Genomic DNA, 25387 nt, shown 5'->3' on the forward strand with positions numbered 1-25387 from the left:
GAGCATTGCAGAAACCTGGAAAAATTACTGCTCAGATTTATACAAAGATACCTCAAAAGATGTACCAAAAACACATGAAACAGGCAATAAATAATGCCCAACCAATAGCTTTAGGAGCAGAAGTAGAAAAATCTTTAAACTAACTAAGAAAAAGCTTAAACCAAAGCATTGGTTGCTTGAGCCACTCTGCATCTGAAAATAATTAAATAAGGGATAACTTTAATGTAATAAAAACGTTTTGGTAAAATTGTGGGGTGTGGGTTAGGCCACTGTTGTTCTGATAACGGTTGAGGGTTAACGTTTGCAACAGAAGCTGCAAGATGAGAAATATACACTGCAGGGGATTTCAACAGTAGGGTCAGAATAAAAGGTAAGATTTACAGACAGAAGAGAAGAAGAGAAAAAAAGAATGTGTGTGTACTGTGTACGCACGTAAGAAGTTATACTTCCATTATATGATTATATGATTATAATCGAAATTAATATACTTTTTATTTATATTTTATTTAAATATTAAATTAATTTATACTTACTACTTCTCAAAATTTTTTATTAAAACAGTGCCAAAAAACACATTAAAAATGCCACAAATGATTTCTGAACATTAATTGTCGGAAAATTTTTTAACTAAATACGTATTTTCTGAAAATAAAATTATATAATAAATATACTTACAATCATAAAATGTATAAAAAAAAAATAAAAAAATAAAAGTTTCTATTGGGATTCGAACCAACTTACCACGCGGCTAATATTTGCGTTGTATTGGGATTCACCCGCATTAAAACTTCGCCACAGAGACAGCTTGTCATTATGTGCGAAGATCGTCTAACTAAACAGATTAACCTTTTGACATTTTTAACTTATGTAAATCAAATTATTTTGATTTTGAATTGAAATGATTTAGAATTGAAAAAATACAACAAAACATAGAGTAAGAAGACAATATATTAGGTGAATATTAAGGTGTAAAATAAAAGTATTACATACTACTTATGTATTTTGGTAGGTTCAAGGTAGGTATCGGAGCCCGTATAACGACTAATAAATTTCGCAATCACTTGCGTCGTGCAAAGTGGCTATGTTCAAATATCATAACAAAATTTGATCAACTATTTATAAAACACTTACCAGTGAAAGATTCTTTAGCTTTGAATAAGCGAGATCTGCGGCACTCATACTAGGCACAGTTTGATGAGCTTTCACATTGGCATGCAACAATCATCTCTTCTATGTAAATAAGTCCAAAAATATAATAACCAAACCATACACAGTCCCACAGCTGTGCCACAGCTGCCATATTGGATAATTTTTGTCATGTCATTTGAACATCCAATCAGAACAAAGTTATAATGCGCATGCGCCCGGTCGCTAGGTTTTCCCATATAAAATTTCACCGTCATTACGCCCGTAAAGAAGTATAACTTCAAAAAGATAAACATAGAAACAAAACAAAAAGTTATCACGTTCTAAACGCATATCGCTAATTATTGGCGACATTTACTTATATTACATTACAAAAATTAGTTCAGGTTCTGGGAGACGTACTTAAAAAAATACACGCAGCGAACGTGTTAAAAGATGGAAACAACACTTTGAAGAACGTTAACGGATATAAATTAAGAAGTAACTGTTTTCATATTTCGTTGCGTTACTTTTTGTATAGAATTTGCTCAGAAATGCCAAAGATTTAGTTGTGACGTGTTTAGAACAAAACTATAGATCAAATAATTTTTATTACATACTAACTAAAAAACCTTTATGGCAAATCTAAACGCAACATAAAAGCAAAAGATAAATTTTAGCGTAGATTTTTGTAGAAACCGATCGATAATATTTACACAATGGAGAGTAAACAAGCTGAAAAAATCGTTCTGAAAAGTCGTTTAGGAGGTCATTACAATAGTTAATTAAAACCAAAGCGATATTTACACACTTTTTATTACCAAGTGTTTCTGTTTCTAACTCGAAATATACAAATTCTAATTTTATTGAAGCGGAAACGAGGGTTTATCTGCTTTTCTCGACGTCAAAAATACTTTTCCCTCTCAAAATTTTAATGAAAAATTCTTTGTAAAAGGTATATTTTTTTTTATTAAAATCCCTTTAAGGGCTACTCAACAGAACGTTTTCGATTTTTAACAAAATCGTCATCAGTGTTAAGAACAGGTTAATTGCAAGCTGAGCCAACAAATAAATACCAGGGTGAAAACCCTTTAAATGTTATCAAATTATATTATAATCGTATATTTGCTTAACATTTCATAAGATGGATAATATTTATAAAGAATTAGGCCCTTGGACACAGTCAGGGTTGTTTCGTTTTAAACATTTTGTTTTAAACAACTGTTTTAAACATGTGTATATGTTCAAAACAGTTTTTGTTTAAAACAGTTTAAAACACTTATAAAACATTAAATTAAAAAGCGTTTTTTTTTTTCATTTTCTTTATTAGAATAATAAATAAATATGAAAAAAATTCTCAAATACATTATACAGACTTTTTAACATACTATTTTTATTTATTTATTTATAGTTTATTTACAGTTTATATATTAATAACCGAAACAACAAAAATTAAAATATTTAAAACATGTTGCATACAAGAGTTAATAAATTTCTCAAAGCTGTTCCAGGTTCATAGTAATCTTGTAATCTAAAATTATCAATCTGATATCACGTCATCACTGATGCAATTAAGCTCTTTAAAAATTAAAACCAACTTAGTAACTTTGACATTGCCTAGCCGATTACGTAGTTTGGAATGGTAAACCGTATGTTGAGAAGAAGAGTCTTTCTATGTTGGCTGACGATGCAGTAGCTGTGGGAGCTGTTGAGCAAGTTCCAATGCTGTAGTATTTATATTTTTTATAAAACGTCACCATGTCTATGGTATTACATTCTTAATTAAATGTTTAGAAAACGTATATGATTTAAAGGGTACACTTTGCCTGGTAATTAATAATAATTGGCAATCCTCCTGGATGATAACTTATAATAGATGGATTTTAAGTTTATTTCCACTAAAGCCTTATCAAGCAAATTTGCCAAAAAATGAACCGGGGTCAAAGCCATTTCCATATACGCTCCTTGAAGCTCCTTCGTATCGTGTACAAAATTTTGCCATTTGCATGTTTAAAAAAAACACTAAACACCACAAAACAACTTACAGTAGGCGTTGTTACAATAAATAGCCAACTTGCAACGATAATTTATAAATAGTAAATAGTCTGGGGTTCCCCAGACAATAGCTCCTAATTGGAATTGGTTTTCTTATATTCTTATCTATTAAAGAAAAGTTAAAATCAAAGTTATAAATATTATGTTTAAGAAAATGTGATTTAAACAATGTTTCTTTCTTCGTTTTATTTGTTTAAAACATAAGATTTAGGGCCGGTTGTTCGAACGCTAATCAACAATGATCATTATCAAATATTTAATTACTGTCACCAACTGTCAATGTCAACTTTGGTTGGGTTGCTGAAAACATAATTGATTATAATTATGAGATTAGTTAATCAATTAACATAACAATTATTAACATAATTGATTAACTAATTTCATAATTGTAATAAATAATTATGTTTTCAGCAACCAAATCAAAGTTGACATTGACAGTTTTGACAGTAATTAAATATTTGATAATGATTATTTTTGATTAGCGTTCGAACAACCGGCCCTTAAAGTAAAAAATGGATATTTAAAACAAAAAAAATGTTTAAAATAAAAAACGTGTGTTTTAAACATGTTTTATTTTTTTAAAACATAAAATTTAAAAACAAAATAAAACGTGTTTAAAACAAAAAAACGCTTAAAACAAAAAAAAACATGTGTTTTGTATAAAATTAAAAAAACATGTTTTTTTTTCAACCCTGGACACTGGACACTCTCTGGAGTGTGACTCTCTCATCACGTGGGTTGCAAAGCGAGTAAATGTGTCTCTACATGACGACTGTTAGTTGGTAACATGTCTACTCGCTTAGCAACCAACATGATGGGAGAGTCATACTGTGCCCAAGGGCCTAATTCTTTATAAATGATATTTAATATTATCCATCCTATGAAATTTTAAACAAATATGTTTGCGATTATAACATATTGTTCTCACCCTAGTATTTCTTTGGTGGCTCAGCTTGCAATTTGTTGGAATTTACTTTATGTTCAACTATAATATATTTTTGTTAAGTGTTAGAATAGCCTCCATGGATGGCCCATTTCTCAGAATGCATTAGGCCGATACCCTCTTACGTAAGATTGCATAAAAGTATCATGTTACAAGGGATGTGAATGCCAGAACTGTATATTAGTTCTGCGTTCGATTTTTCGTCTGTAAGAATATTTTGTATAGGAAACATCTTAATTTCTTTGTTTGTATATTATTGTTATAATACGGTTCGGTTAAAATAAAAAGTTTTTACTTTTATTTGTACATTATCTTCTATTTCTAATACAATTAACCTGTTCTTAACACTGATGATGATTTTGTTAAAAATCGAAAACGTTCTGTTGAGTAGCCCTTAAAGGGATTTTAATAAAAAAAATGTATACCTTTTACAAAGAATTTTTTAACACCAAAAATATTTTCCCCTCTGTTTAAATTGCTGTAGACTCACACAAGATTACGAAATTGTTGATATGTCTTTCCTCATATTAATACAATATATCTTAAGCTGAGATCCAACGTAACGGGGCGTGGCACGCCAAGCGAAATAGAAGTATGTAATAGCCAAAGATAAAAACTGAAGATGTGAATCAACGCAACGTGAAACAGCGTTATTTCTCTCAAAATTTGTGATTTACGATCCTTGGACTAATACCGAACCCTTTACTTATAACCCCTGCGGAGCAGCGCGATATTTCCCGTCAATTGTCGGTAAAATGACAAGTTTCAAAGGAAATCAGAAGCTGATACAAACTAGATACGTATTCATCCACCCCTTCCCACTCAGCAAGCGGCTGGTTATTTAAGGTACTAGTACACTTTAGAAGACCAAAAATAATAATTTTTTTTCAATAATTTTTTTCTCTCTTATTCTTAGAGAGTACAAAAAATATATCGTTTTTCATTTATGCACGTACACTAATATTGTAGAGGGCGCAAAAATCGAGGCCTCGAAAATGATGGCGGACAGTTAATCTCAGGATTGGGATATCTGAAACAAAAAAATCGTATTGCATTTGAAAGAGGAAGGTTTCTTACGTGACAATTTACCACAATTTGACCAAAAAATAAAAAATAAATATTTTTAACCATGAAAAACTGAAGAAAAACTGGCGATTTTTTCACAAATTTTTTTCAAAGGACCAGGCAACACTCCGTATGGAAAAGTGGTCCCGGTCAAATTTGATGAAAGTTTGGTCAATGATACTTCTTGATGTGTAGATTAAAAAAGTCCATGGCACCTGGGTCTGAATAACTACTATTCTCGAGTTATAGCCTTCTGAAGTTGTTGGATTCGAGTGCTCGGTTTACGTTAAGTGCACTAATTTACGGTCAAGTGAACGAAAATATTTATTATTACAAGAAGAGAAACTCATGTTCTTCATACATACTTGTGTGTTGTTTATGAATTCGTGGTCAAAAATAGTTGGATCGTAAGATCGTATTTTAGTCTTCAGAAAACCTCCGAAAAGTCTTCAGAAAACTAAAGAGGTGCGCTATAAAAGGTGCTGCTAGATCGATATAAGCATTATCATGTTTTCATGAATGCTTCTTAATTATGGAATACCAGCAAAACTACAGTTCTGCCTTATCTTTAGAAAACTACTGAACAGTGGCGGATCTAGGGGGGATGGGGGTAATTCCACTCGTAACATGTTCCAGAATAATTAAAGAAAAAATTGTTGAAACATAAAAAAATACATTAGTTGACATGAAACTTGTCCCGGATATCAGATATAAGACAGGTAGAGAACATGGACTTGATTTCAATACAAAAAAAACAAAGTAAATGGTAGTTTGTAAATGTTAAATATTAATTACAATTGCCTATGAAAAAATCGAGTTTAAATCATCTTCGACTATTCGTATGTTAACATTTTGCTGATTTCGGTTAGATGCATCATACGTCGTGTTAACTAACGACCTATCAGGATACTTAACATTGGGTTGATGTCTTGCAAAGCCTAAAAACCATAACACACTGGTGATATAAGCACAAGTACCTACAGTTCTCGCACCAGATTGACAGTGACAGGTACAGTAGTACCCGTTAATCGGTTCTTCTACAGGCTCATCTTCATCATTATCTTCATCAATCGTATAGGAAATGAATACTTGGTGTTTTGTAGCTTGCCGAAACCTAGAAAATATTAAATATTCGAACTCTTATGAATCCCGGTTTATCCATATTCTCATCAGTTTGAAACTCTTCATAATTTTCTCTTATTATTTTATCTTGTATGTTGGTGCCAGTTTAATTTGATATATCCCAATCGTAAGGTCTTTTAGGTAGTCTAAGTCGAAAACAGGAAAGTTAGCAAAATCATGATTATGAATATTATAGTTGTTATAAAAATAACCCTACAAAATTATTCTCCATAATATTTTGTATTAAAAAGCTCATCATCATTGGCTGTAGAACCCCTGGTGGACCTCGGTCTGTTCGAGAATCAGCTTCCATTCCATTCTATCCTCCGCCTTGGTTTTCCAATTTCGTACTCTTAACACCCGTAACCCATCTTCTCTGGTCCTTAAATCGTACTCTGGGCCATGGGCGCCCATACCCATGGGCAGGGGGGCCGTGACCCCCCTGGCTTTTCGGGTGCTTTGAATTATATATGGTTATTCAAAGTATACAAAATATAATGTGCAACACCTTCACGTTTGCCACCCCCCTAAAAATTTTTATATGGGCGCCCGTGCTCTGAGCTTACGTCTTTTCGTCACACTATCCGCTCTTTGGTTATAAATGTGTTTTGATGGCCCCATCTCGTTCATTTTCGTAAAATAAAGTTATTTCATTAATTCTGGAACATGTTACCGGTGGAATTACCCCTATCCCCCCTAGATCCGCCACTGTTCAGTAGTTTTCTAAAGATAAAGCCGAACTGCAGTTTTGCTGGTATTGCATAACTGAGAAGTATTCATGAAAACATGATAATGCTTATATCGATATAGCAGCACATTTTATACCGCACTTCTTTAGTTTTCTGAAGACTTTTCGGAGATTTTCTGAAGACTAAAATACGATTCAACTATTTTTGACCACAAATTCATATACAACACGCAAGTATGTACGACGAACATGAGTTTCTCTTCTAATAATAAATATTTTCGTTCACTTGACCGTAAATTAGTGCACTTAACGTAAACCGAGCACCCGAATCCAATAACTTCAGAAGGCTGTAACTCGAGAATAGTAGTTATTCAGACCCAGGTGCCATGGACTTTTTTAATCTACACATCAAGAAGTATCATTGACCAAACTTTCATCAAATTTGACCGGGACCACTTTTCCATAAGGAGTGTAATCCTTTCCGTAAAATCTTTTTTTTTCGGAATTTTTCACTAACGGTGGTAAATTGTCACGTAAGAAACCTTCCTTTTTCAAATGCCTTACGATTTTTTTGATTTAGAGATCCCAATCCTGAGATTAACTCTCCGCCATCGGAACTACTTTTTTTCGAGGCCTAGATTTTGGCGCCCTCTACAATATTAGTGTATGTGCATAAATGAAAAAGATACATTTTTTGTATTTTTAAGAGTTAGATATTAGTATGTAAAAAGGTTTATGTTCATTTTTAATAAAGGTTCTGAGAAAAAAATATTGAAAAATGCTTATTTTTGGTCTTCTAAAGTGTACTAGTACCCTAAGTCTTGTCAGATGCAGAGTGGCTCAAGCATTGGTTGCTTACATAAGAAATATCTTTAATGAAATAAAAGCATATTGGTAAAATTTTGAGTTGTGTTAGGCCAATTTGGCACTGACAGCCTTAATTCATCTTTGCTATGTGCGTTATCATCTTCGTTTAGTACATATCAATATAATAATTTTATTATTGCTACAGTCGTTATGATTCATTTCTATTGGTAGTACTCTCTCTTATCATGGTTTCCAGAAGTATACCTGTTTTTCTAGTCTTTTAACCCTTAAGTACTAACACCCAGACGGCATCGGACGGCATCGCTTGTCAAAAGTGGGATATTTCCCTTCCTAGAAAATTTTGAAGGTCACCCGTTTATGACTTTTCAAGTTGGGTTGTTCTTTAGTAGTATTGAATTCGGCAATTTGCGGCAGGTTGTTATTCGAAAGATATTTAGACTCAAAGTGTGATTTCCGTCTAATAGACGGGGTTAGTGTTTGTGCCCAGTTCGTCATTACATATAATGTGCCCCAGTTCGCCAAAAAAACATCAAATAAGGGAATAAAGACCCTGAGGAAACTCTTTTGAAATGGTTTGATGAGGTAGAATCTAGAAATAGAAATAAGCGAAGTAGAATCAATTTGTGATGAAAATGTTGCCACTGACTACCATTGATACACTGTACTAACTATAGTACCTGTCAGTTTTTTTTGTGTTTTAACATTTTTTGAAAACCTTTTTATTTTCATTTTTCTAACTCTTTCATTTTTACTTTATCGTACTACTATACGTAGTATAGTATAATAGATAAAGTTATAGGATCGTGCAAAAAAAATTTTTCAGATTTCACTTTTTTTCGACGTTTTGAGTCTAAAAAGCAAATAAAAAAAACGCTGGACGGAAGGGCCGCCCGAGAACTTTATCGTACCGATCTATTATCGTTATCGTACTAGATACTGGCATTCTATAAAAATAACAAAGTTACTCGTTATTTTGATATTTTAGAAACACCTTGTATACTTGAAAATATTTTATGGTTCTACGCATCATTAATTCCCGCATTTGAGAAAATGTTCGGGGACACACTATAGATTATTGCATAAATCAATAGAATATTAGTCATACTTTCATTTCAAATTAGTCCATTTTTCTGAGAAATTAATAGTTTACAATCTTTGCATTTTACTGCATGGATTGTAATGACATTTTGGGAGTAGCCCAAAGCCCAATCTCCTAATTCAAAGTCTATCCTATATACTATGGCGCTTTTATCATGGGGGCGGTTCTCACCACTTCTCGGGGATAGAATATTTTTATTTTCGAATTGCATGGAGCAAAAGGAAGAATTTTAAGAAAATTTAAAAATGCGCTCTATAATTTGATCTTATTTTTTTCACCCGTCCAACTTTTTGAAAGTAGAAATAACACTATATTAAGAGGTATTGCAAAAGAAAAACAATGCATTTAAATTCTGGTGAATGAGGGGTTAAATGTATGTACTTCTCATTTTTCCTTAAAGTACATTAGTCATATATTTTTTTGCACCATATCTCGCTTAGTTTGAATGTAACCGACATTTAACGGTGCTCGTTTCAAAGGCCTTTTCAAACACTACAAAAGCATGAGCACTTTGAGCATGCACCAAAAAACAAACTCTTTTTACCTACCATATCTCTTTTTGTATTATAAACAGAAAATTTACGAAGGAACGAATCTCTTTGTTATTTATAATTAAAAAAAAATTTATTTAGTGTTTTTAGTTTGATGCATAGTTTTTAAGGTATTCACAAAAAACCGTCCGAAAACGTGTCATTTTTAAATGAAAATGGTCAATTTTTAACTACGCATAACTCAAAAAGTATTGACTTCTCAAAAAAAAAGTATAGATCAGTTTTTGCTTAAAAATAGGTTCTCTAGCCACTTCCATGCTTATTTTGACCAATAAATTTTCCACCCCCTTGAAGGGGTGGGAATTGCCCCAAGATAAAAGCGCCATAGTATATAGGGTAGATTTTGTTTCTTGAGTTATTCCCTACTTACTGTGAAAATATCAAGTACATCGATGTAGTAGGATGGAATTCGGAGCCAAATACCCTCATTGACTGCCCTATAATAATGCTCTGCTATGATCGCGTGAGAGGGGACACACACAAGATTCTAGCAAAATTTCAATTTTCTGTAACTTTTCGAGTTTTTGAGTTACAGCAACGAGTTTTATGTCATTGGAAAAATAATTTTACATTCTTTCAAAATATGTAAAAATATACAGGGCGTATGTAAAAAATTAAGATTTTTTTCATTTCCGGTTAAACCGGAAGCCATATTGTGGGTAAAATTTATTGTGCTAATAGATAACAAAGTACTATATATGTCTGCCAAATTTCAAATTTTAGTTTCTATGTTACGGGCACTCGAATATTTTTTTATAAAAATTCATAACTTCCCTCCTATGAGGAGTTAAGAAATCTGACCAATGTTATTCAATTTACTGATATTTGAAGTCATTTTTGAGAAAATTTAGTTCAAATTTATGTCAAATTTTGACTCCTTAAATATAGGCAACCCATAACTTTTTCTGAAAAACTATAATATTTTTGTTATAGCCCCATCTTTAGGCTATATAAATGTTTTTTCAAATTAAATTTATCTTAAACAAGTTTTTAGATTGGTAGGGAAATGTATCGGGTGGGCGGTCGGCCATGCTGGCCGCCATTTTGGATTTGGAAATGTCAAATTCCGTATTTCTATTTACCTATCGATGAGCTAAGTTTAAGTTAAATTTCATTCGTTTCGGTCAAAATTTGCAAAAATGGGCCCCAAATAACCCCCCTATTTCGGCCCCCCTTTGAGAGGTTTTTTTCAAAAGCTTAGTTTCCCGACAAAATTCTCTTAAACTTACTCATATCGAGTTTCATCGAAATCGGTCCAGTAGTTTTTGCTGGGCGGTGGCGACATACGTACGTACATACGTACGTACGTACATACGTACATACTTCAGACATGTTTTTTTTATTTGCTTTTTAGACTCGGGGGACTCAAAACGTCGAAAAAAAGTGAAATCTGAAAAAATTTTTTTTGCACGATCCTATAACTTTATTATACTCATACTGCGTATGTAGTACGATAAAGTAAAACATGTCGGAAGTATGTACGTACGTATGTCGCCACCGCCCAGCAAAAACTACTGGACCGATTTTGATGAAATTCGGTATGAGTAAGTTTAAGAGAATTTTGTCGAGAAACTAAGCTTTTAAAAAAAACCTCTCAAAGGGGGGCCGAAATAGGGGGGTTATTTAGGGCCCATTTTTGCAAATTTTGACCGAAATGAATGAAATTCAACTCAAAGTAAGCTCATCGATAGGTAAATAAAAATACGGAATTTGACATTTCCAAATTCAAAATGGCGGCCAACATGGCCGACCGCCCACCCGATACATTTCCCTATCTATCTAAAAACTTGTTTAACATAAGTTTAATTTGAAAAAGTCGTTATATAGCCTAAAGATGGGGCTATAAGAAGGATGTTATCATTTTTTCAGAAAAAGTTACGGGTTGCCTATATTTAAGGGGTCAAATTTTGACATAAATTTGAACTAGATTTTCTCAAAAATGGCTCCAAGGAATTTTTTTATTTTTTGATATATTTTTGATATCCTATCAGTAAATTGAATGACATTAGTCATATATCTTAACTCCCCATAGGAGGGGAGTTATGAATTTTTTATAAAAAAATATTCGAGTGCCCGTAACTTCCTTCTTAATAGAAACTAAAATTTGAAATTTTGCAGACATATATGGTACTTTATTATCTATTATCACAATAAATTTTACCAAAAATATGGCTTCCGGTTGAACCGGAAATGAATAAAAAATCTTAATTTTTTTAGATACGCCCTGTATATTTTAACATATTTTGAAAGAATGCAAAATTACCTTTCCAATGACATAAAATTCATTGCTGTAGCTCAAAAACTCGAAAAGTTACGGTAAATAGAAATTTTGCTATAATCTTATGTGTGTCCTCTCTCACGCGTTCATAGCAAAGCATTATTGTAGGGCAGTCAATGAGGGTATTTGGCTCCGAATTCCATCCTACTACATTGATGTACTTGATATTTTCACAGTAAGTAGGGAATAGCTCAAGAAACAAAATCTACCCTATATACTATGGCGCTTTTATCTTGGGGCGGTTCCCACTTCTTCAAGGGGGTGGAAAATTTGTTATATAAAGAGATTTGTTATATAAAATAATAAAGAGATTCGTTCCTTCGTAAATGTTCTATTTATAATACAAATAGAGATATGGTAGGTGAAAATAGTTTGTTTTTTGGTGCATGCTCAAATTGGTGTATTCAACTTGAAATAACAGAGGAACGGTAGGTTTTAGGTGTATAATGCTACCAACACCTTTTATAGTGTTTGAAAAGGCCTTTAAAACGAGCACCGTTAAATGTCGGTTACTTACAAACTAAGCGAGATATGGTGCAAAAAAAAATATATGACTAATGTACTTTAAGGAAAAATGAAAAGTATATACATTTAACTCCCCATCCACCATAATTTAAATGCATTGTTTTCCTTCTACAATACCTTTTAATATATATAGTGTTATTTCTACTTTCAAAAAGTTGAACGGGTTTAAAATGAATGGTTTTTGTAAAAAATTTGATCAAATTATATAATGAATTTTTAAATTTTCTTAAAAATCTTCCTTTTTCTCCATGTAATTCGAAAATAAAAATATTTCACCCCTGAGAAGTGGTGGGAACTTCCCCCATGATAAAAGCGCCATAGTATATAGGATAGACTTTGAATTAGAAGATTGGGCTACTCCCAAAATTTCATTAAAATCCATGCAGTAGGATAGAATTTGGAGATAATATCTTGTTCTTAATCTCGCGCATTGACTGGCGTAATCGAAATAGAATGAAATGCAAATATTGTAAACTATTAATTTCTCAGAAAAATGAACTAATTTGAAATGAAAGTATGACTATAATATTCTATTGATTTATGCAATAATCTACACATCTATAGTGTGTCCCCGAAATATGGCATCGAACATTTTCTCAAATGCAGGAATTAATGAAGCGTAGAACCATAAAATACTTTTAAGTACAGTAGGTGTTTCTAAAATATCAAAATAACGAGTAACTTTGTTATTTTTATAGAATTCCAGTATCTAGTACCATAACGATAATAGATCGGTACGATAAAGTTCTCGGGCGGCCCTTCCGTCCAGCGTTTTTTTTTAACTCGATTATAACTTTTTATTAAGATTCTTTAATTTGTTTAATTTTTATTACACTTTTTTTTCAGGAGTAAAAAGGTATACAAACAATCCTTCCATTCTTGTTATAATGTTTTTTATTTTAATAAATATAGAAAAACTAGATTAATTACTGTGTTTTTTAGATGATCGATACTATCAGTAAGTCATCGAGATATTTTTTTGGATTAAAATATTTAACAAAAACAAAAATTATCACTAAAATGTTAAACTCGTCTGTCAGGCGGTTAGTTAGTGTTTACGTCATTGATTTAAGATGTTAGTACTTAAGGGTTAAGGGTTAACATACAACCTACACCTACAACTGCTCTTTCTTCTTCTGATACTCCACTCTATCTTAAAGTATAGTTATTTTCCATTTTTACTATTCCTTGTCCTTTTTTCTTGGTTTCTGATTATGCTATAGTATACTTAATTCTGCTACTTCAAACCATCTATAAGTTCTATTTATTTACCATTTATGCTCTTAATGTTCCACGCTCTAATTTTCCAAATGATTTACCCCTTTTTTTACTTGATGTGTCTATGTGTTTTATGATTTTCATTATTTTATGTAATTTATTCGTATCCGTTGTCATAGCTAGGGTTTTGTCAGTTTTGCTTATCATATTCTTTGTTTTTTACCACAAACTGTTTCAGTTTTTTCCGACTTCTGTTCCTTCTCCGCTACTGCCCGTTTTTTGCATCCAAATTTTTTAAAAAATGTTTTTCTTTTCCCATCTCCATTCGTCTCCGTTTTCTTTAAAACCTACTTTTACTGTTTTACCATTTTCCCTGAGTGCTTTACATTTTTCAGTTGTGTCTTTTCTGATTTCTCTTTTGGTTTTATTACCTTTTCTTTCTTTAAAATTTTCAGCTGACTCTTTTTTTTTGCCTAATTTTTCCTATTTCCTTGTTCTATTATTTGTAGCAATGGATAGCTTTTTTAACAGGAATGGTAGGGGAGCAAAGTATGCTAAATGTGCAGTCCCTCGAGCGCTTTGGGGACCTATTGGGTTGTGAAGAGTAGGTCCTAAAACCAAAAAAAGTTAAGTAAAGTTTTCCACTTTAGTGGGCGCTTGCCATTTTTTAATATAATTTTTCATTTCCAACAATCGTTTTTTCCGATTATAACGCCATCTATCCACAATTAGAAAAAATGTTTCGAATAAAAGTTACTTATTTTTACGTAAGGAATCCAAATCTGCAATAAAAAATTGGGGCTACTATTTAAGATTTTAAAGTACCCCCCCACCCCACTCCCGTGAGGGGTTGTGTTTGGTGCCATCCGATAGATTTTTTAAAAATATTGAACAAGTGTATTTTACAGTTTTTCGATCTGATGTTTATTTCGCGAAATATCGCGGGATTCGTATTTAAAATATTAAATTTACCCCCCACCCCTCTCCGTGGGAAGTCGTGTTTGGTATCATTCGATAGATTTTTTAATAATATTGAGCACATATTTTTTAGTTTTTCGATCTGTCATTAATTTCGCGAAATATTCGCTTTTTTCTTGTGAAATTTTGGGGCTCACCCATTTCCTTACGCCCGCCTCAAATCGTCAGATTTTTGAAATATACACTCTTTTGCATGTACTTAACTTACCTTATCTTAATCTGACAATTTCGAGTTTTTTTAAGGATAGATTTCTTTTTTCGGACCCCCCTTAACGAACTCCCTTGTGTTAAGAGCCAATATATGGTAGAGGTACATCTGCAGTGTACCAGGTTTCTCCCCATATGATAATCTGACGCGCTCGAGTAACTGCAAAAATCCCCGCTTGGGCTCCCCTACCAGAATTAAAGCAGAATTAATTGTACTAAAAATTACAGTTTATCATTTTTTGTTTTGACATATCGGTTTCAAAAAAATTTCCAAGTATTTAAAAAAAATAGAAAAACAGTTTTAATCATTATACACACTTTTTAATAGATTTTTTGTTACAATTAAAAATAACTAATTCTAAATTTTTCTTGTAATAACAAAGCAGAGTGCATTCTTGTATAAATGTTGTGTAACCATATTATGGTTTCATCTAGTAATCTAAATTTATTTGTTGCAGCCATAACATTATCTCAAGAGTATGAAGACGACGACGAGGATTATGAGGATTTTTCCAACATAAATTCAACGTCAAACGGTAAGTCATTAATTATTTTTAAGTCAGGTGCAGAGTCGAACTATGCCCTGTTGATCACAATTAAAAAAGGTTCACATATATTTTAAACAAGAATAAAAAAAATAACGTGACTCTTGCACAGTGCCAACAGAAGTGAATACTTCTTATAGATTCGATAAAATTCGATTCTATTCAATTCGTTTCGATTCGATTGTATTCAATTCATTTAGATTCGATTCTATTCGATTCTATTTGTTTAATTTAATTTAATTTTATGTATTTGTATTTCGTTTTATTTATTTTGAATAATTTTTACACAATTTTATTTAGTTTTATTTAATTTTATCTAAGTTCATTTAATTTTATATAATTCTATTTAGTTTTATTTGATTTTATTTAATTTCATTTAATTTTATTTATTTAATTTTATGTAGGTAATTTTGTTTAATTTTAATTTTTAATTTTATTTAATTAACACCTATACGGTTGAAACCACCCCGAACTCAGTCAATAATAGAAAATTCTGAATCTATATCTAATTTTGCCATAGAAAAATGTAAACTATATTTTTTCGGAAAAACTAAACAAATCACCCCTATAGAAACTAGTCAATCAATACATAATTAGAGATCTGTACTTAGTTTACTAAGAAAGTTAAAGTAAGTGTATAGGTATGTATATTACGGTATACCGCGGGGTTACAACTCGCGTCACGATTTTTGAATGATGCCAAATTCGATTTTAGTCTCTTTTTTCAATACCTATAATTTTTTGTGTCCATCGAATGGACACTAGATTTTTTTATATTCGGAATAGATTGAAAACAATATGTTGGGATGACTGGCAAATGAACTAGGATTAGCGTCGTAACCACGATAATGGTTAAGTGGATTATAATTTTGGAGCTCGATAATTTCTAAACGGTTTAAAATTTCATTTTAAACTTTCATTCATTGTACAATGGCATATAATATATGTATCTTTCTTTAATTTACAGGTTCTCTTATCTTTACCAGCGAACTGTGGAATATAACCCAAGATGGAGGAAAGTTGGCCAAGTTTTTTTGTGAAGTAAAAAATTTAGATACAAATCACACTAAAATAACATTTACTTGGAGGCACAATGATATACCAGTGGATACCAAAGATAGGTTTAAAATTAGATACAAGGTAAATATAATTTTATTTGTGCTCATTTCCTAGATTTTTCTTCTCGGAAGTTCGGGTCAAATGTCCATTGTACTTTTTTACTAAATTTTTATAGCGAGTTGCAGTTGTTTCCTTTATGGTTGTCTATGCAGTGCAGATGGATTCCAAATTATTTTATCCTCTTTGTTAAGATCGTCACTCCAGTTCAGATCACATTTCTCTATGTATATTTTATTTTATGGTTACTAATAACTATGAGATGATATTTTATAGGTTATATCGCCTTTTTATATTTTTGTTAAATTAGTTTTTTGTCTTATTAGTTTAATTTAAAGGGTATTTATTGAGAAGGGTATTTACTACAGAGCTGTTTTGTCAAAAATACTCTTTAAATTTAATCAGACTCAGTAAGTAGTAAATTTTTTACAATAGGGTGGAGTACTAAGAACTTTGTGTAGGTACTCTAAGTTCTTTCTTAAAGCTGTGTTTTCTTGTGTATTGCATATTTTGGTTTCTCCTGTTATATAGCTGATGACGATATTGTCTAGAAAGGCATATACAACAATTGAGGGGGCCAGACGTAAAAGAGTTTAAGTACAGTTTTGATAGTTCTGAGATAATCAGCTTCAAAGTTGTTTGAGTTTTATAAATTCTAGAAGTCATTAAACTAAAATATATCTAGTGTACAATGTACTATAAATTGATAAAAATATAAGGGTATATTATTACTCTTACTATATCGTTCCTTTTTTCAATTATTAAAAAATGTACTTGAATCGGTACATGGTGTTGATAAATGTTACTGGTAAAACGGTTTAAGTGCAGATGTTAACTACATGTTACTAATCATTTTTGTCCCAGCTGTTATCCACAGTGTAACTATAACTGGCACGTTGCATAATACTTAATTAGTCTTCAAAATTGGTCACAAATCTAATATTTATTTACTTGAAATTAATCCTTTATTAACACGTGTTTTCACATTACAGAATACTAAAAATAGTTTTGTGGTAAAATGGTTCAAGCGCACTTAAACCCGTTTATTACTATTTGTTTTTACAGAATACTAAAAATAGTTTTGTGGTAAAACGGTTCAAGCGCACGGTTAAACCTGTTTACTACCAAAGCAAACTGCAATTGTTTTCAGATGGCGACTGTAGGGCGAAATATGCTTAAATCGTTTTACCACCAAGTTCTAATACCATTTAAGTATGCGAATCTGTACTTAGAGTAAACTTAAAAAAAAGTGCACTTAAACCCTTTTACTTCTAACCCCCTCAATTGTAATTACTTTTAATGTTCCTATGTAATGTTATTAATCTGTTTTTAAATATTTTTAAGGGGAAATATGCGTCAATTTTACGAATATCAAAAGTGGAATATTTTGACAGAGGATTTATAGAATGTATAGCAAGTAATGGAGTGGATAAAATTAGATCCTTAGGTTTTTTAGAAGTTAATCCTGAACCAATTAAATATGGTGAGTATATTAAGGTATATAGATACCTTTTCTAACAAAACGTCCTTTAATTTTCACTTAAATTAAGTCTTATCACAATTTATTATATTGTTTCGTTTTTTTAGGTAATACTATTGTTAATCCCTTAAAGACTGATCATCCAGATTTAGATAGGTAACGTATTTTCAATAGTTTCATACTTAGAATAATTCGGTTTATATTTTTTAAATAACTAATATACCTATCGATATATCAAAACTAACCAAAATCAAAATAGTTTACAGCTGTATTAAGACTGTATTATAGTATGGCGCAGAATTATGGAGACCGGAAGAAACAACTAAAGTGACACAACTAAACTATGAAAAATCATAAAAATATGCTGGCCTGTTAAAATAACAAACGCAAAACTATGGAGAAGAACAAAACAAGAGAAACTAACAGTGTCACAATAAAAAGGAGGAAATCGAAATGGATTGGACATAGGCCAAAATAATATAACCAGACAGGCACTGGAATACAAACCAGATGGAAGAAGAAGAAGAAGAGGAAGACGGGACAATAACTGGAGAAGAACTGTAACAGGAGATCATAAAAGAACTGGATTCAGATGAAGAGAGGTCTAACAGAGAGCAAGAAACAAGAGGAATGGAAAATACTTGTAGAGGATATTTCTAAGGAATAAAACAGAAGATGGCCTGATTCAGCCAATCAATCATATTTTACTTTTGGCAAGAAACGCAAGAGCGCCCAAATACTCCGTAAGGAGGGAAGGCAGTAGATTTAGAATCTATAAAAAGGTGATAAGTGTCGATATTGAATTCGTTGGATTTCTAGTATTTCGCTTGGCAGAAAAACCTAATTCTTTCTTGATCCACCAGGCCTAAAACCATTTTGATATTCATATTTAGGGCCGATTGTTCGAACGCTAATCAAAAATGGAATCAACTGATCGTTATCAAATATTTAATTACAATCAACTTGGATTAGGTTGCTGAATTGTCACTAATTGGTTAGTTATTTTTTGATTAAATTGTATTATATTATATTATATTAGTTATTGATTAATTATTTGTGCATAAACGTCAATTTGATTGACGTTTATGCAACGCTTCACAATGAATGATTAGTGTTTTACGTGTATTTGATATCTCGATATGATTCCCATCAAGAAAATTGATTACAATCAACTGATTGGCGTACGAACAACGGATTTTGTTATTTGACGGTTGTTAAGGGGACTTTATTATATTCAACTTCTTGATTAGCGTTCGAACAACCGGCCCTTAAGTCCCCTTAACAACCATCAAATAACAACACTTCTTATTCGTACGTCAATCAGTTAAGTGTAATCAATTATGTAAATTATCATTATGATAATTAACATAATTGATTAATTAATTAATTATTAATTAACATAATAATTATTAACATAATTGATTAATAAATCTCACAATTGTAATCAATTATGTTTTCAGCAACCCAAACATAGTTGACATTGACAGTTGGTGACAGCAATTAAATATTTGATAATGATCAGTTGATTCCATTTTTGATTAGCGTTCGAACAACCAGCCCTTAGGGCCGATTGTTGGGCTGATTACAATCAACTGATTGACGTACGAATGAGGGGTGTTGTTATTTGATGGTTGTTAAGGGGACTTAATTATAATCATCTTCTTGATTAGCGTTCGAACAACCGGCCCTTAGTGTATTAACCAAATCGGTCAGACAGGATCATCCCACGCTGTTTTTTTTCGTCTTTGTTGTATTTATCTCTTATCCTTTTTCTTGTGCTGATGACCAGTTGACAGAAGTAGTCTCCATAGATAGAGGAGTGAGACAAGGATGCATTATGTCCCTGGTGTTATTTAATATGTACTTTGAACATATCTTCGCGCAAGCGCTAGGAGAACTACAGAAAGATAATTTAATCAACGGAGTGCGTCTAAACAATATTAGATATGCCGACGTAGTGATTTTTGTATATAGCTTAGATAGTTTACAAAGAATAATGTCGCGCATATCAGATATAAGTAGAGAACATGGACGATCTCAATCCGAAAAAAAAACAAAGTAGGTACATGGTAGTCAGTAAGCTCGAAATATTAAATACGTGGCTTTTGGTTAACCAACAACTAATTGACAGATTAAACAGCTAGACAAACCTTGGTACCATCATAAACAGACAACGGGACTACTTCACTGAAATAAAACAACGCATAGGAAAAGCAAGATGAGCGTTCGTAACGTTGAAGCCTTTTCAGAAGTCTCGATTTAGTACTTGGCACCAAAATCTCTACCATCAGATTATTTATCGTATTTTCTACGTTATTATACGAAGTAGAGGCCTGGACACTTACCGAAGCTTCTTTAATAAAACTCGAGGCATTTGAGATGTGATGTTACAAACGCATTTTGAGAATTTCATGAGTGGATCGTGTAACTAATGTTGAGGTCAAATGGTAAAATGAGATAAAATGGACAAAGAGTGCGAGACTATTAACATAATCAAAGAGAACAAAGTAGAATATCTTATTGGAATGCCCATGTTATGAGGACAGAGATCTGGCTTGTTGCAACTCATTATTCAGGGGAAGGTATTTGGAAAGAGCAGACCAGGGAGAAGAAGAGTATCTTGGCTTCAAAATCTGAGGAAATGGCTCAATACGTCTAGCAAAGCTAGGATAGCCATGCTCTTTTTCTTGCTTTTTCATTGTCTTTAATACAATAATTCTTTTATTTTGTGTCCGTATGGAAGATAGTTTAATCCATTCTTTCACGGTTTTTGCTCTAAATTTTAAAGAACCGCTTGGATTGACATGAAATTTGGCATACGTATAGCTTACATGTCAAAGAAAAAAAGTGATATTGTGCCGATGTGTGCTTTTGCCCTGTCAATAAATATATGTCCAAAATAAGTCCGGAAATGGGTAAACTGACTAATTTTAAGTAACTTTTGTTCTATAGAACTTTTTCGCCAAGTCAACATTTTTCGAGTTATTTGCGAGTGAATATGTTCATTTTTCAACAAAATAACCACATCTTTAGACGGTTTTTCGCAAATAACTCTAAAAGTAAGTATTTTGCCGAAAAAAACGTTCCTAGCAAAAATATAGCCCATAAAAAAGTAAAAAAATGGTGTACGCGTTAGGTCTCTGGATCTCGTAGAACCAGAGTTATAGCCAATGAAAAATATATTCATATTCACCAAATTTAAAATAGAATATTTCGACGTGAAATATCCAAAAAATTAAGCACTTTTTGGGGAAAACCCATTATACCTTTTTTAAAGTGTTTAAAAAAAGCTTTATTTCTGTTTTTACAAAAAGTTTCTAGCATTAAATTTAAGCAAGTTACGTTCAAAGAAAAATGGTCCCTTTTGTTTTTGCAAAAAAAAAATCGGGAAGACCACCCCCTAATTAGCAACTTAAATGAAATTAATCGTTACCTCTCCACAAATTATTTTACTTATGTTGTGTTTATATGATCTGTAAGTTTCATCGATTCAAAGTGCTTATTTTTGAAAAAATTTGGTTTCAAAGTAAAATTTTTAAAAATTGAAATTTTGAAAAATATGTTTTTTTTCAAAATAACTTAAAAATTGTTAGAGATACCAAAAATCTCGAAAAACAGAAAAAGTCAGATTTGCTTTTCTGAATATCATGTATTTTTTTATTTTTCTTTTAGACAAAAATTGATTAAGATTTGGTGTTTCTAAAGTTGCATACATTCGTGATACATACTAATTAGGGGGTGATTTTCTCGATTTTTTTACCAAAACCAAAAGGGACTAACTTTATTCTGAGCGTAACTTGTTTACTTTTGATGCTAGAAATTTTTTTTATAAAACAAAAATGAACTTTTTTTAAACACTTTAAATAAGTTGAAATGAGTTTTCCCCGTAATTTTGTTTCATTTTTGGTTATTTCACGTTAAAGTATTGCATTTGGAATTTGACGAATATGAACCTATTTTTCATTAGCTATAACTCTGTTTCTACTAGGTGTAGAGACGTGATATATACACCATTTTTTAAAAAATTTTACAGACTATATTTTTGCAAAGAATGTTTTTCGACAAAATACTTAATATTTGAGTTATTTTCGAAAAACCGTCTAAAAGCGTGGTTATTTTGTTGAAAAAAATGAACATATTCACTGCCAAATAACTCGAAAAGTATTGACTTAGTGAAAAAACTCTATAGAACAAAAGTTACTTAAAATTAGCCAGTTTATCCATTTCCTGACTTTCTTTGGACGAATATTTTTCACCCCCAAGAGGGGGTGAAAACCACCCCCAGGGCAAGAGCACATATCGGCACAATATCACTTTTTTTGTTTGACTTGTTAGCTATGTGTATGCCAAATTTCATGTCAATCCAAGCGGTTCTTTAAAATTTAGAGGTCTTGCAATATTTTACCGTTAAAGAACGGACTAGTTACTTGCTTAAAAAATATGTGAATAAATAAAGTTTTCTATAAAGTTATGTTGCCATTTGGTTTTTTCCATAACTTTAATTTTTTGTCTTAATATTTTAGTTTTGGAGAAATTACAACTTTCTTGCCGAACGGTATTGCAAAAGCGAGCAACAACGATTTCCTGACGACGGTCGGAGGCAAAGCAAAAACATTTTCGACACCAATAGAATTTGATCTCGATTCCAATGGAAAATTTACAGAAAATATTCCGAAAATTTACAATAGCTCACAACCTTTATGTCAATTATATACAGGCCACAAATGTAGAAGACAATTAAGTGGGAAGTTTGTGTTTGTGCAGCCTCCGTATTCGCAAAAGGATATAGAAGATAAACTTGAAGCTGCGTTTTTGGTTATTTCGCAATCAAAGTAAGTATTTTTATAATATTGTGACGTTTTTACTTAATTTATTAATGACACTTAAACGCCTAATTTATTTAGTTTTTATTTTAGTTTATTTACACTTATTTTTAATTTATTTATACAACACCATTTACACTAAAATATGATTTATATGAAACATTTATGTATCGGGATGCATTACAAACGGGATGCAATAAATCACCTAAAAAATAATAAATCTCCAGGAAGTGATGGTATACCCGCGGACCTTATTAAATATGGAGGTGCTACTCTGAGTAATCAAATATATAAAATAATACTGAGAGCTTGGAATGAGGAACAAATCCCGGAAGAGTGGTGTATTGGATCGTTTACCCGCTACACAAAAAAGATGATCAATTGGAATGTAGAAACTATAGGGAATAACCCTCCTTAATACAGCCCACAAAATATTTTCGAGTATCTTGTATGGTCGCCTAAGCGCACATTCAGAGGAGCTGCTTGGAGAATATAAAAGTGGTTTTAGGGCTGGTCGATCAACAACAGATCAGATCTTTGTGTCAAGGCAAATACTGGAAAAAACCAATGAATTCAATATCGACACATACCATCTTTTCGTAGACTTTAAATCGGCCTACGATAGTATCCTAAGAAATAAATTGTATAAAGCCATGGATGTTTTCGACATCCCTGATAAACTGATAAGATTGGTTAAGGCTACAATGCGTAAAGTTGTGTGCAAAGCCGAAATACAGGGCTAACAATCACAGGCGTTTGAAACGTATGTTGGGCTGCGACAGGGAAATGCACTGGCGTGTCTCCTCTTCAACATAGCTCTCGAAAACGCACGCGGTCAGAGATGCCCGACTAGACAACAGAGGAAATATTGTTTTTACCCAATTTTGAAAAAATGTGAAAACTTTGTATTATCCACGTCCGTCTGTCCGTCCGTCTGTCTGTAATCACAACTCCTCCGTCAATATACCAGCTAGAATGACAAATGAGGTGTCAAATGAAAGCTGATAATCCAAGGATGGTATTAAAGGTGAGATATTTGACCTTGGCGGTCTGTCCGACCGCGAATATAACTCCTCCATCATTATACCAGGTAGAATGACAAATGAGGTGTCAAATGAAAGCTTATAATCCAAGAATGGTACTACAGGTGAGATATTTGACCTAGGCTGTCTTTCCGTCGGTCCGTACGACCGCGAATATAACTTCTCCGTCATTATACCAGGTAGAATGACAAATGAGGTGTCAAATGAAAGCTGATAATCCAAGAATGGTACTAAAGGTGAGATATTTGACCCAGGCTGTCTTTCCGTCGGTCCGTACGACCGGGAATATAACGCCTCCGTCATTATACCATGTAGAATGACAAATGAGGTGTCAAATGAAAGCTGATAATCCAAGGATGGTACTAAAGGTGAGATATTTGACCTAGGCGGTCTGTCCGTCGGTCCGTCCGACCACGAATATAACTCCTCCATCATTATACCAGCTAGAATGATAAATGAGGTGTCAAATGAAAGCTTATAATCCAAGGATGGTACTAAAGGTGAGATATTTGACCTAGGCAATCTTTCTGTCGGTCCGTACGACCGCCAATATAACTCCTCCGCCATTATACCGGGTAGAATGACAAATGAGGTGACAAATGTCAAAGTTTCGTAAAAATGACTCAAAATTAGTAAATTCGTATATCAATCCACGCAAAGTTACACGTAAAATTCAAATATCGTCTTCTCGTTCTACTTTCGATTACTTTGGGTGAAAACCTAGGACTTACGAAGTCCAATTACTTGTTTTTAAGAAATCATCCCCAATTTTGCCATATGCAGATGACGTGAACCTAGTTGCCTGCACAACACGCAAGGTGGAAGAAATGCATACCACTTTCTCAAATGCCTAAAAAAATATGGGCCTGCAAGTAAACAATAGAACCAGAAACATAGGACACCAATTCACGGTTGATAACCCTACCTTTAAAGTGGTGGACAAAATACTCAGGCTCCCTGATCACCAAGGAGAACTTCATGAAGGAAGAAATCAAGCGCAGGATAATCCTAGCAAACAAATGCTATTTTGGACTGAGTAGACATATGAGATCCCAGACATATCCCAGATATCACAACAGAGGAAATAAAATCAGCTCTCTCGGAGATGAAAAACAATAAATCACCTGGAGAAGATGGGATAGTCATTGAACACATCAAAGAAGGAGGAGAAACGTTAATAAATGTGTTGAAAAAGATGTTCAATGTTTGTTTGACAAGAGGCGTAACCCCCTCTCAGTGGCATAATGCAATAAATCTGCATAAAAAAAGGTGACATTTCAGATCTGAAGAACTACAGACCTATTAGTTTGCTCTCTCATACATACAAACTATTCATGAAGATAATAACAAAACGGCTTGTGAACAAACTGGATAGTTACCAACCTTGTGAACAGGCTGGGTTCCGCTCCAGATACGGAACAAACGATCATCTACAAGTTATAAAAACGCTAATAGAAAAGTGCACAGAGTATAACAAGCCTATCTTTCTTATATTCGTGGATTATGAAAAGGCGTTCGATACTATAGATCATCATAAAATGCTTCGAGCATTGGCGGACTGCCGCATTGACTACCGATATATCGCCTTGATTAAAAGTATCTACGAAACTGGTACAGCTTGTGTTCGACTTCATGAAGATACCAAGAAATTTAGAATATAACGTGGAATTAGACAGGGTGATACTATCTCCCCGAAAT

The 25387-nt window shown here is 32.5% G+C and overlaps 1 protein-coding gene across 2 annotated transcripts in view; it reads left to right on the forward strand.

Moving 5' to 3' along the window:
• LOC126888354 (tyrosine-protein kinase transmembrane receptor Ror-like) overlaps positions 1-25387 on the forward strand; it is a 206367-nt gene that overhangs the window by 146757 nt on the left and 34223 nt on the right. For both annotated transcript variants that reach the window (XM_050656528.1, XM_050656529.1), the window contains exons 2-6: positions 15141-15218; positions 16195-16367; positions 17688-17826; positions 17931-17979; positions 22347-22655. In XM_050656528.1, coding sequence (XP_050512485.1) covers positions 15141-15218; positions 16195-16367; positions 17688-17826; positions 17931-17979; positions 22347-22655 — 748 coding nt within the window. The remainder of the gene's footprint in view (positions 1-15140; positions 15219-16194; positions 16368-17687; positions 17827-17930; positions 17980-22346; positions 22656-25387) is intronic.

This window comes from Diabrotica virgifera, chromosome 7, assembly GCF_917563875.1.
Source record: "Diabrotica virgifera virgifera chromosome 7, PGI_DIABVI_V3a".
In the NCBI taxonomy this organism is placed as follows: Eukaryota; Metazoa; Arthropoda; class Insecta; order Coleoptera; family Chrysomelidae; genus Diabrotica; species Diabrotica virgifera.